The 12,194-nt window shown below is 42.7% G+C and overlaps 1 protein-coding gene across 1 annotated transcript; it reads right to left on the minus strand.

The window, feature by feature from the left end:
• Nucleotides 1-3,220: 3,220 nt before the first annotated feature.
• LOC120845408 lies at nucleotides 3,221-11,685 on the minus strand. The gene is made up of 4 exons (XM_040217213.1): nucleotides 11,674-11,685; nucleotides 8,661-8,752; nucleotides 6,321-6,510; nucleotides 3,221-3,420 (listed from the first exon to the last, which is right to left on the minus strand). Exons 2-4 carry the CDS (start codon nucleotides 8,748-8,750, stop codon nucleotides 3,278-3,280), a joined length of 423 nt encoding a protein of 140 aa, XP_040073147.1. The 5' UTR covers nucleotides 8,751-8,752; nucleotides 11,674-11,685; the 3' UTR covers nucleotides 3,221-3,277.
• Nucleotides 11,686-12,194: the final 509 nt, after the last annotated feature.

Genomic DNA, 12,194 nt, shown 5'->3' on the forward strand with positions numbered 1-12,194 from the left:
GAGGAGGAGCGCGCCCGCCCATGACAAAATGCTGTATGAGGGGGGGGGGGGAGGAGGTCCCAGGAAAATGGAAGATTGCGGGGGGGCCCCATGGTCCCCCCCCCCCCCCCCTGGCTATGTGCCTGGTCTTTGCACCCCAGCCTTGCTGTGTCAACATTAACAGGGGCTGACAGTGAAGTGGCTAAAGACTTCTTATTTTGGCTTGAAATAGATAGCAGAAGCATCACGACATCAATTGAACAACATCATCATGAACCTATGCCCTAAACAGATCTCTTGCTTCGCTTCTAAGTGTAGCGTATTCACTGTTCAGTCTGTGGTCGCGTCTCGTGAGTGACAGTGAGCTCCTTTTTCAAATCGTGCGGCGAAAAGATGTCACGCGCTGCGGGTCAAGTGCAGACGTTTTGCGTCTCGCTTAAAGTTAGACGTGCCTGTTTTGCTAGATGTATTTATTTTGGATCTCTGCTACAGTTTTTTGTGAGTTTAGTGCATTATGCTTGTATCAGAAACCTGCATTTGTAAGTACCTTTTTTTAAAATTTGTTTAGCGGATTTCTCCATCCAAAAATAAACAAATCTTGCAGTGGTTTGTTAGTGGTTGCTGGCGGGGCCCCCAACATTGCCCAAGCTGTCTAAAATAGGTTCTAATATTCTGGTAGAATGCATATTCCACACTTTTTCTCTATAGCTACCACGTCGTGCACTTTAGATGAAGGGAGCGCATACGTCGTCTCGGAGTGTTGGCTGGTGAGGAAGCTTGAGCAAGTCGTCTCCTACTGGCCACCTTACAAGCAAAAACAGCAGGTCCTCAATGCAATTTTAGAGAAAGAACAGATTACACTGACTTGGTCGAATCACCCAGTGAAGATTCTTCACTCCTACATTAGGTTGGCGATTTTTTTTTTAATTGAGCGTATAATTGAGATGATGGTTTCTCATGCAGCCACACTGCAGCACGCTTCAAACCATCTGGTCGCAGCTGCCTGAGCACCCATTTTGGACTGACGGACCGGATGTAGCCCCAAGACAGGAAAGGGCTAGGAGGCCTGCTGGCCATATGGACAGCGACTCTTCGGACGATGCCTCAAGAGAAAGAGTGTGTCCCGGTATAAGGCTGTTCATTATAAATTATTATACAATGTGAATCAAAACTTGCATGAATAACTTTAGCGCCTTATGCAATTGTAAAATTGCTAAATAGTTATAGTCAGTAACAGGTCAGTAACAAAGGGCAAGGGAAACGAAGGCTGGATAGGAGAAAGCAGACTGAAGGTAGAAGAGGAGGTTTTTGTCCTCTCACTTTCAACACCCCATCTGTTTTCTCCTTTCACACCTTTGTTTTCCTCGCTCTTTGATTTTGATTTATCACTGAGTGTAGGTCAGTCTGGTTAGTGCAAGCACATTGTAAAATTCAGTAGTTAAAATTGAAAGAATGAAAGCACGAAAGATGTACACTGACAGCTAAAAGCTGTCAGTTAGCAACATTTAATTCTGGATGGAAAATTTTGTGCAGTGCCCGAAACAACCAACAATGGTTCAGCCTTGAGCGAGCCTCCCCTCTGAGCAACATGGAACTGTCCGAATCATGTACTGCACCCCTTTCGGCCACCGCCTCGGCCATGCGCTCCGAGCAGGTATTTCATATTGCTGCAGACTGTACCACATCAGTTAGAATTGCTTGTCCTTGAAACCTTGCAACCCTTAGCAAAAAAAGACCGTACTTAAATGCATTTCAAAATGCATTTAATACACGTATTATTTCATATTCTTTTGACCACACTGGAAATGCATTTAAATATACTAAGATATACTCCAGACGTATTAAAAAAATAGCAAAAAAATGTATTTAAATGCATTTAAAATGCACACCTGAAATTTATTTAAATATATTTCCCAAATGCATTTTAATGTGTTTTAAATATATTATGTACTTGAAATACATATATTAAACGCATTAAATGTATTTCCCAATTGCATTTAAATGTGTTCTGGAAATGTATTGGAGCACACTTTACGTAGATATAAAATATATTTAAATATTGCTTCCCAAATGCATTAAAATATATTTAAATATTGCTTCCCAAATGCATTAAAATACATTTTAGCACTACAAAAGGAATATGTTCTATATTAAGCAAATGCACTGAAAATTGCTCACTCATTGAACTCGGACTCAGGCATAGTAAAGTTTCATAATTTATTTATTCAAATAGACACCACCATAAAACACCTTCTAAAGAAACTGCCATACACAAAGGACTTTGAAGGAGGGACACTGTCTAGAGACTTAACTTCTGAACTGTACTCAAATGATAGGAATGAAATTTGCGGAGATTTAACAAAAGGTGTATGTGTAATGTGAAACCTTTCAGCTCTCTAGGACAATTTAATATACCTGCCTAAAAAGATATGTCACTCTTCATTAAGAAATCTATGATATGCAAATAAAGCTATTAGGGATCATTATCCCTGGTTGAATAGAAAGTGGGGGATGTGGAACTTTGCAGTATCTAGTTTTTATAACTCAACTGTAAATATTTCAGGAAGAGTGATTACCCCAAACTATGAGATGCATGTCAATTTCAATGTCCTATGTCAATTTTTAAAAACAGTTTTATTTCTCAATGAGGACTTCAACTTAAAAAATAATAAAGTAGATAACCCAATTCCCCAGTATATTTCACTTCATCTTGATTGTGGTATCAAAATATCTTTACCTTCGAACAAAGGATTCCGAACGTATGAAATTTGTAGCAAAAAGTGGAACCAAGGAAATGCATTCAAACATTGAACTCCTTTACTTGTTGAAAATATCTTTTATCAACTTAACTGTTTGCATATGGTTATCAAATTCAATGTAAGGGTGGTTCCTAAAACCGAAAACCTCAAACTTGAAAAGTGTGTTTTTTCTAAAATATTTTAAATTTAAGCTTGTGTCCGCCCTTAATATATCCAGAGTTTTCATTTGTCTTCTTTTCCGCACAACCCTCAGGATAGCCAATCACCGCAATTTACAGAAAGAGCTTGGCGAATGATGTGGCCGAAAATATGATTAGACCTAAAATTGAAGTCCGAGGTGGGACGTTGCACAATGCAAAACATCATGCCCAGTGTCCTGCCACAGACTTCAATTTTATATGTAATCATATTTTCGTCCACCTGATTCACCGAGCTCTCTCTGTGAATCAGAATGAATGACTGTCCTGAGTGTGGTGCAGAAAAGCAAACAAGAGAATACGAGGGCAGTTTTTACAGCACTAAAGAAGAATGGAGGTTCCTTAGTCGCAGGCATCCTCGAACAGTCTGGCCTGGGACCCGCCTCCATTCTTCTTTAGTGCTGACGAAGCATTATTACATTTGCGCCGTAAGTAAGCGCGGACACTTGACTCCGTCTGGTCTGGAAATTTGGCCACCACGTGGGCTAGAAAAGAAGAAAACAAGCAACAAGTTAACAAAAACAGGCTTTTCAGTTCTTAAAAAAAAAAACACTATGTAGGAGTGTGAAAAATACTGGTTCAAATTGAATAGGTTGCCATCACTTTTCAGTTTCACAGTGCAATAGACGTATTCCAAAACTCTAAGCACCTGGTCTAGGCGTAATGCTACATTATGCATTGTGGGATTTAGTGGGAAGCGAATTCCATACGCACTTGACTACTAGCCCTTAGGATCCCAGAATGCAATACATGAAGTCAGAAATCTATGGAAGTAGTCTATTGAAAGTGCAGACCACTGTTTTTTTTTTAACAAAGTAAAAGCTTGGCATGGCGCTTCGCTGTTTCATTCAAACCACTATTCACACACCCTTAAAGCAATGTGATGAATCAATTGTGCATTTGCCTCTTCTGAATAGTAAAGGGGCCTGCCAAGGGTCATAAATTGTTACACATGCCAGTTATCTAGAACAGGGGTTTTCAAACTTTTTAGTCTCGCGGAGCCCCAGGAAGCCTCAAAAACTGCCGCGGAACCCTCCCCTCCCCCCCCCCCCCCCCTCTATATTTGCCGACCGAGAAGAAACAGATGCACAATTGTAGGCAATTTTGCTTGAGTTGCTTCCCATATATCCCCATCATATCAATCGCGATGTCAGTACAAAGTGAGATGAAGGCGCTTTGCATAGTCCTGCCGTGCAGCCTGCAGCATCGGGGGAGGGGGGTTGCAATTTGAGTGTTCGCGGAACCCATGAGAACAGCTCGTGGAACCCGTGTGTTCCCCAGAACCCAGTTTGAGAACCCCTGATCTAGAAAATAGACATTAAAGTTTCTTCCTATCTATAAAATGTAAACTTATATGTGACATAGGTCTGGCTCGCGACAAACTGCATTGTGCAGCGTTGGCAGACGCTTCCCGCTCGCCTGGTCGTGGAGTGTGGCTGCGTACGTCTACCTGTGAGCTTTTGAGGCGCACAACACCAGTGCTATGTTGCACCAGCTGCACCGTCAGGAGATTGTGCAGCTTCGTAGGCTGTGATCATGACCTAATACTCTAAGCCTACTTCGCCTCGTTCTTTCCTTCTTCGCCAGCCGCTTGGCTTGCCACCATCCTCAAACTCCCCAAGAAAACTTGTCAAAAACACCAAGTCACCGTATCTCGTTTCATTCTTTCAAGTCCTTTGATAGAGCGACGACTTGGTTAGCGACACCGAAGACCTCGCTTCGTATGCACCAAAATGTTTGACAACTTGTTCCTGCTGCCAAAAAAGGCTAAAGATTGTGAGATATATAGAAGACATTCACATATACTCTGACCAAGAGGTATGGGCTAGTTACGACAAAGTCTCTTATTTCATCACTTTCTGCTTTTGCCATGGCTTGGAAGAGTCAGTCTGTGTTTTACGCTTCCTGCAGTTCTGAAGGAACTACAGACAATAGACGATTTGCAACTTTCCCAAGTGCCCCGACCCACGCGCAAGGAATTGTGGGAGAGGCTGTCCCTCGCCTGACCCCTCTGCCTTGAGATTGCATTGCCTTGTCGCTTGTCTCCTCTTAATCTTCTGTTTTTCGATTCCATTACCTATTTTTATCCATTCCAGTGTACTTTGTATTGCTTCTAAGTGTTTCTATTATCTTCTACGTGGGATATTTCTTGCATATACATAGTATTTGTGTCTTTATTTTGCCTTTTTCGACGGGAGTGCCGACGGACAACACACCGCTTCTTGCGTCGTTCCCTGGGTGAGTACTACAGTTGTTACTGATTCCTTTCGCGCTGTTAGCTGTTCATTTTGGTTCAATATGACCCGCGTGCAGTCGAGAGGAGCCGTTTATGAACACCTGCACACATGTCATAGGGGTAGGCAGAGCTCTGAATTAACAATCGCGATGCGAGAGCCGAGTGCGCTGTGATTTGGTTGCCCATGCTCACTCCGTTGACTCGCACTGTAGCATATGCCTTCGAGTGCCGCTTACTTGACCAACATACAGCACGCTGCCTTGTTGCAGCGAATCATTTGTCCCAATATCTGCAAAACCGTAACACCGTTCGGCATATCCAACCCTGCGGTGGCTGACAACTGCACGCAGTGGCGCACCGTTGTTAGCACTTGAAAAAGGGTGTTTGCAACTGACAACCGCTTGGCAGATAGATTAAGAAGGGATACCATAAGTGCATACAAGCCGCGACGTTGGGCCACCGGCGCTTGCAAAAGGCTCGCACCGCTGCGCGCAGTTGTCAGGCGCCGCAGTGTTGCATATGCCTCAGCTTCTCAAGCATTCGGACAAATGATCTGTGGCGACAAAGCGGCGTGCTGTATGTTGGTCAAGTAAGCGGCACTCAAAGGCATACGCTACAGTGCGAGTCAACGGAGCAAGCGCGGACGGCCAAAACAAAGTGCACTCGGCTCTCGCGTCGCGATTGTTGATTCAGACCTCTGCCTACCCCGATGACATGTGCGCGGGTGTTCATAAACGGCTCCTCTCGACTGCACGTGGGTCAAATTGAACCAAAATGAACAGCTAACAGCGCGATAGCCGATAGGAATTTGTAGCAACGGTAGTACTCGCCTGGGGAACGACGCGCAAAGCGGCATGTTGACCGTCGGCACTCCAATCGAAAAAGGAAAATAAAGACACAAATACTATATATATGTAAGAAATATTGCGCGCAGAACAGAAGAAAAATACTTAGAAGCAATAAAAAATACACTGGAATAGATAAAAATAGGTAATGGAATGGAAAAACAGATTAAGAGGAGGCAAGCGACAAGGCAATGTGATCTCAAGGCAGAGCGGCCAGGCGAGGGACAGTCTCTCCCACAATTCCTAGCGCGCAGATCGCAAAGCAACGACAAAGCAACGACGTGCTTAGTACAAACACCCTCACCGATGATGTCGCTCACAGCGTCCTTGCACAGAACTTCCTTTCCACCCCCTGCCAGGGAGCCCCTCAGACAGCTGTTGGCCAGGGTGTCGCAGCCGAACACCATGGCGGCGAGCTCCTGCGTGTATATGGACGGGGTGGAGCTCAGCCGCCGCAGTCTGTGCTCCGCCAAAATGATGGTGCCAAACCGCATCTGCGATAGAAAGGAAATACATATGACATACGAGGCATGCGTTTCGAAGTTCTCAGTAAAAATATTTTCCTGTAATAGAACTTTTTACTTAAGGGGGACATCAACCTAAATAGTTACATTGATATAAAATATTTTCAACACGTTGTGAGGCAGTAACAAAGTGAAGGAGCTCAATGTTTGAATGCCTTCTTCTCAGTTCCACTTTTTGCTGCTATTTGATACGAAGGAATCTTTTGTTCGAAGGTAAAAGTATTCTGATACCACAATCAAGATGAACTGAAATATACTGGGGATTCAGGTTATCTACTTCATTTTGTTTTAAGTTGAAGTCCTCATAGAGAAAAAATTATGTTTTCAAAAATTTACATAGACATATATGCATCTAATTTTCTTAAGTAATAACTCTTCCTGAAATATTTACATTTGAGTTTGAAAGACTGGATAGCTTGAAGTACCTCATCCCCCACTTTACATTCAAGCAATCAAAACGGTGCTCAATAGCTTCATTTGCATATCATAGATTTCTTAACGAAAAGTGGCACATCTTATGCAGATACTTAAAATTGTCGTAAAGAGCTAAAAGTTTGCACAATCCACCTACATCTTATGTTAAATCTCCCCTGCAAAGTTCATTTCAATCACTTGAAGGCTTTGTTCCCTTTTCGCTCAGCGGACTATTTAGCTTAGAGATAAATATAGAAGTTACATATATTTCAGTCCTGCGGGGCCGAGCCCCAAAGTCGTAATTATTGTTATTGGGATTCTCACGGATTAAAAGACCCTTTTGCACAGTCCCCTGAAAGTCCAATAATCGGGGTTCCACTATACCTCTAAGCTAATAGCCCGTTAGACGAAAAGGAAACAAAGCCTTTAAATAAATCAAAAGAAAAGAAAAGCATGGTGGGGTTAAGGCACTGATAAAATTGTATTGGCACTTTACCAAATTAAAAAAAAAAAAGTGATTAGTAATTTGCATTCTTCAGAAACAAATTAGCAACGCCCTCTTGGACATACGCAAACTTCCGAATGCCATCAAACATGAAATTTCCACATGTCAACACACGCAGCTCAGAGCCCGCGACACTCATCTTTGTCCTAAGTATCGGGATCGGGTAGTTCCCATTTTGACGACTTCATTGAACGACACTGTGTCGCAGAAGGCGCTGATGTATTTGGCAATTGACGTGGTACACAAGTCATGATGAGGCCATCTGGTCAAGGCCCTCCGCCATTTAGGAGCATGTAAACTTCTGCAGAGCACGTGGAACTTGTAGGCAGAGTATACAACCGAAACTCTATGCCTTTTTCGCTTTCTAAATGCTCGGCACGACCCGCCAAGCGAGATCACATGGGACGACAGAACGCAAATGGAGCAGCACGACTGAGCGAAGAAAGAATGAATGCTCAGAGAGGAGCGCGAGAGCAAAGCGGGACATGTCGCGGGAAAGCAAAGAAACGTGCTATTGTTAAAAGAAAGTGGAGTACGGAAAACAAAGAAAAGCAACATCGCCAGCAAAGGAGATGGAATGAAGAGAGCCGCGGTGACCGATAGAACAGTTTTTCGGGGAAGGAGGAGGAAGCCGACGCAGCATGCAGAGTTTTGTTTTCAAATTTGGTCTGTTTTTCCCAACAAAACAATGCAAAGCAAAAAGAAAAAAAAGAAAGGATGGTCGCAGTAGATGTACGACATGGGATTGGTGTTTTGCACGTCGTGCAATCCAAACCTTTAATGCATTGTTTCTAAAGGGAGTTCGCCAGGACCGCGCCAAGTCGTGATCTGAGGCAAGTCCCAAAGCTTGTTAACATCGAAGCTTGGGCTAGTTGGTTTTCCATAACTTGTACTTCACAGTGCATAAACGTCCCACAATAGCAAGCACTCACTCAATCAGAGACAAAAACATACACACAGCACACAAAGTCCCAAAAAAATGTGGTGTGTGCATGAACCCGATTTTCTTTTTTCTATCATAAAGATCACATTTTTTTCCAATACAGCAATCCAGTTATCAACCTATTTTATATCCCATTTCGCTGTTACAAAATATTTGCGTTAAATATTATCCTGCATAATGTGCTCCAAATTCGTATAGATTTTTTTCAGAAAAAAAATGTGCATTCATTAGGTAAGTAACTACTCCATCTAGACTTACAGGAGGGCCTACATCCTCGGGTACCCCAGCATTCACAACCGCAGGAGCGGCCTCCAACCTTGACTGCATGGCCTCTAAGAGTCCTGGCATCCCTGTAGAACGAAAGAATAGCATTAATTGAAGCGAATATCCTAGCCCTGTGCTGTGTTGATACCAGAGCAGTGTACCGCTGCAGGGTGTCTACCAGCAGAGGAAAGCTTGAATTGACAATGATTAAGGCCAGCAAATCGTCAGGGAAAGTGTAAAAAAGCTGGCCAAGTCTGACAACATTGAACAGTAAATATAATGCCGCAGTGCGCAGCCATGCTGGATAGCGCATTGGAGAAGCCGTGTTGGCTAAATCCGCTACAAATGTTGCTAGGCGGTAAAAGTCACAACCCGTATAAACAAAAGAGCCGCTGTAGCTTCATGCTCTAGCAAGCACAATAAGCATAACCGGCAATTCATTCATCAAGCTCAGGCTTTCTCGTTGAAGAAAGTGCTTTTAATGGGGACTGAATCAGCCTGTATATTTCTGAAAAAGGAAGTTGGACTAGGCCTGTGAAAACAGCTCAAATTGCACCATGCTCAAAGAATTTCCCATTTGGCCACATAAACAATCTCAATAACTGGTTTTAAATTATCTAAGCATCAGTGGCACAGCATGTGCTCTTTGTGTGAAAGAGGGACATAAGCATAAATTAAAAAAAAAATTTAAATCATTTTTCAAATTTGAGGTTTTTGGTTTTAGAAACTAATCATACACCCTTACACTAAATTTAATAACCATATGCCAAATAGTTAGGTTGATATAAAATATTTGTAACGCATTGTGACACAGTAACAAAGTAAAGGAGTTAAATGTTTGAATGCATTTTTCTCAGTTCCACTTTTTGCAGCAAATTTCATACGAAGGAATCTTTTGCTCAAAGGTAAAAGTATTTTGATACCACAATCAAGATGAACTGAAATATACTGGGGAATTGTGTTATCTACTTCATTATTCTTTAAGTTGAAGTTCTCGTTCAGAAAAAAAAAACTGTTTTCGAAAAATTGAAATAGGACAGATGTGCATCTTATATTTTGAGGAAATAACTCTTCCTGAAATATTTACATTTGAGTTATAAAAAATAGTTAGCCCGAAGTCCCACATCCCACACTTTATATTCAGGCGGTTAAAATGGTGCTTAATAGCTTCATTTGGATATCATAGATTTCTTAACAAAAAGTGACACATCTTCTTATGCAGGTAAAACTGTCCTAGAGAGCTGAAAGTTTGCACAATAGACATACATCTGATGTTAAATCTCCCCTGCAAATTTCATTCCAACCACTTGAATAGTTCAGAAGTTAAATCTCTAGCCAGTGCCCCTCATTATTCCCAGCTTGTGTTTTTAATAGCAGCCTATAACACATCAAATCATATGGTTGATTATTCTGGTAAAAAGCTAAAAAGGCTTTTACTTATTCTGCAAATCGCTAATTCATCAAGAGACAAACTAATGCATGTCACATATTTTCGGTATCTGGGCTTATTTTAAGAGGAGGTCAAAGAGCCAGAAAAACCCTTTCATGGCACACTTTATACGTGGGAATGCATAGTGCACACTTTAAATTTAGAACTGCTCAAAAATTAAGTTCCTTGGACTTAATTGGTAAAACCTTATTACTGTAAAAAAAAAAAAAAAAACTGGGCACTTGAAACAGGCCAGGCCGAGGCACTGAGTCTCCCGGTGACTGGACTGTCAATTTAAAGAGGAAGGGGCCAGTTTTTTACTTCACATCCCACACTTATACTGATTCATACATTCAAGTAGAGGGCACAGTGTGTCTACAACAAACAACACCCTTGCTTCTGCCGCCCCAGTTCTCGCTTCCGCCTCGGCGACCTTGGCCTTGGCCTCAGCCACCTCGACCTTCGCCTTGGCCACCTCGGCCTCAGCGTTCGCCACCTTGGTTGCAGCTATGGCTGCCCTCGCCTCGGCCTCAGCTGCCCTCGCATCGGCCTTGGCGGCCCTGGCTTCGGCTTCCTTGGTTGCTGCCTTCGCGGCGACGGCTTCTGTCTCGGTGCCCGGAAGGTCAGCAACGACGGAGGACGGATCCTGCGCGTGCAGTGCAACGGTCCCCTGGGTAGCAGAGACTGTTTTAATAAGCGTTCAAGACACGAAAGACCTTACTAAGTCTTCCTTGAACTATGCTGGTGAAAGGATCATACTGATTATTTTAGCAACACCTTCTTTTGACCCAGCAGCCTCTCGGCAAACAAAACCTAAGTAACCTCATCCATGCACAGTTGGCTCAAGTAACTACTCCAACTGAACTTAATCAAAGTCCGGTAAAAGTGGTCTATTACCTCTTGAGCAAGCTCCAACCTGATTCGCTGCAGGATCCGGTCCTCAATCGTCGCTGCCTTCCGTTTACCAGCTTTCTAAGGTGCAAAGAGAAATACAGTAAGAACTCGATGTTATGAAAACCCATTTCAGAAACTGCCTAATTTAACAAACAAGTTCTGATTTCCTGCAGATAACCACAGCATTGATTGATTATATGAAGTCAGAATAACTAAATCTATATAAACATCCTATCAATCAGTGAAGTGTATTTTGTGTAAAATATTATGCAACCAGAAATGTCAGTGCATTCTAGTTGGTTATTAACAGAACAACATACTCAGCATAGCCAGTCTTGAATCAATTACGCTTAGATCTACAGCAGCAATTTTTTCACGTTGCATTTGACAAAAGTCAATGATATGGTTTGCCTCTAACCCCTACGGTAACAGGCTTTTTAGTTAGCAAATAAATGTGTCGTTCTATGGAAAGCTTTTCTTCTTTTTTCTTTATGCACTAATGGTGCAGGTGTCTTCACAAGATTCAGACTTCATAGAAGCATTGGACACACTTTTGGTACCCGCACAGCTCTAAGTATAATGCCATAGACTTTGGACACGGCATAAAATGAAAGGCAGGTGCAAGAGAACTCTTAAACACCTTTAATGCACCTGTTGAGAAAAACAAAAAAAAAAGACATTTACCTTGACTGGTGGTTTTGCTGCGCCGTGGTCCTCAGTTTCGTTTTCCAAGAGCATCCTATCAAGGATGATATCCAGGTCGCTGCGCACCGCTAATAAGAATAAACACATATTAAAGGCTTCTCCCAACCCGAAAAAACCTATTCCTATCTATACATGGCATCGACACATCTTTCAAATTACCATTCATGTAAAACGGTTCAACAGTTCCTACTGCGTGCGCAAGGGATAAGTTTGAGGTGCTCTCTGCGCCGCTCCACAGTTCTGGCCGTCTGCTACCAAAAACGCGGGACCAGGGGACCACCGTCACGACGGATGGGGGTGCCACGCAGTCCTATGTTCATAGGATGCTATTTTATGGTTGCATTATCAGATCAGTTGTTTTACTTGCATCTCGCATATATCCAGTGTAGTAGGACTGTCACGTTCCGTTTAACTTTCCGGTAGACCGCAGCGGATGCTATGAGCCGTTGAAGCCAATCCCACGCCTCGTGAATGTCACGTGACCTTCGAAGGACACGACA

The sequence above is a fragment of the Ixodes scapularis genome, unplaced genomic scaffold, assembly GCF_016920785.2.
Source record: "Ixodes scapularis isolate PalLabHiFi unplaced genomic scaffold, ASM1692078v2 ptg001158l_1___fragment_5__unscaffolded, whole genome shotgun sequence".
Lineage (NCBI taxonomy): Eukaryota > Metazoa > Arthropoda > Arachnida > Ixodida > Ixodidae > Ixodes > Ixodes scapularis.

What these genes read in the sequence shown, in the direction of transcription:
- LOC120845408 (XM_040217213.1), bottom strand. Translation starts at nt 8,750, where the DNA reads ATGCCAGGACTCTTAGAGGCCATGCAGTCAAGGTTGGAGGCCGCTCCT. An exon ending in CCGAGGATGTAGGCCCTCCT is followed by an intron (nt 6,511 to 8,660) that starts GTAAGTCTAGAT and finishes TTTCTATCGCAG; the next exon opens with ATGCGGTTTGGCACCATCAT. An exon ending in CGCTGTGAGCGACATCATCG is followed by an intron (nt 3,421 to 6,320) that starts GTGAGGGTGTTT and finishes CTTCTTTTCTAG; the next exon opens with CCCACGTGGTGGCCAAATTT.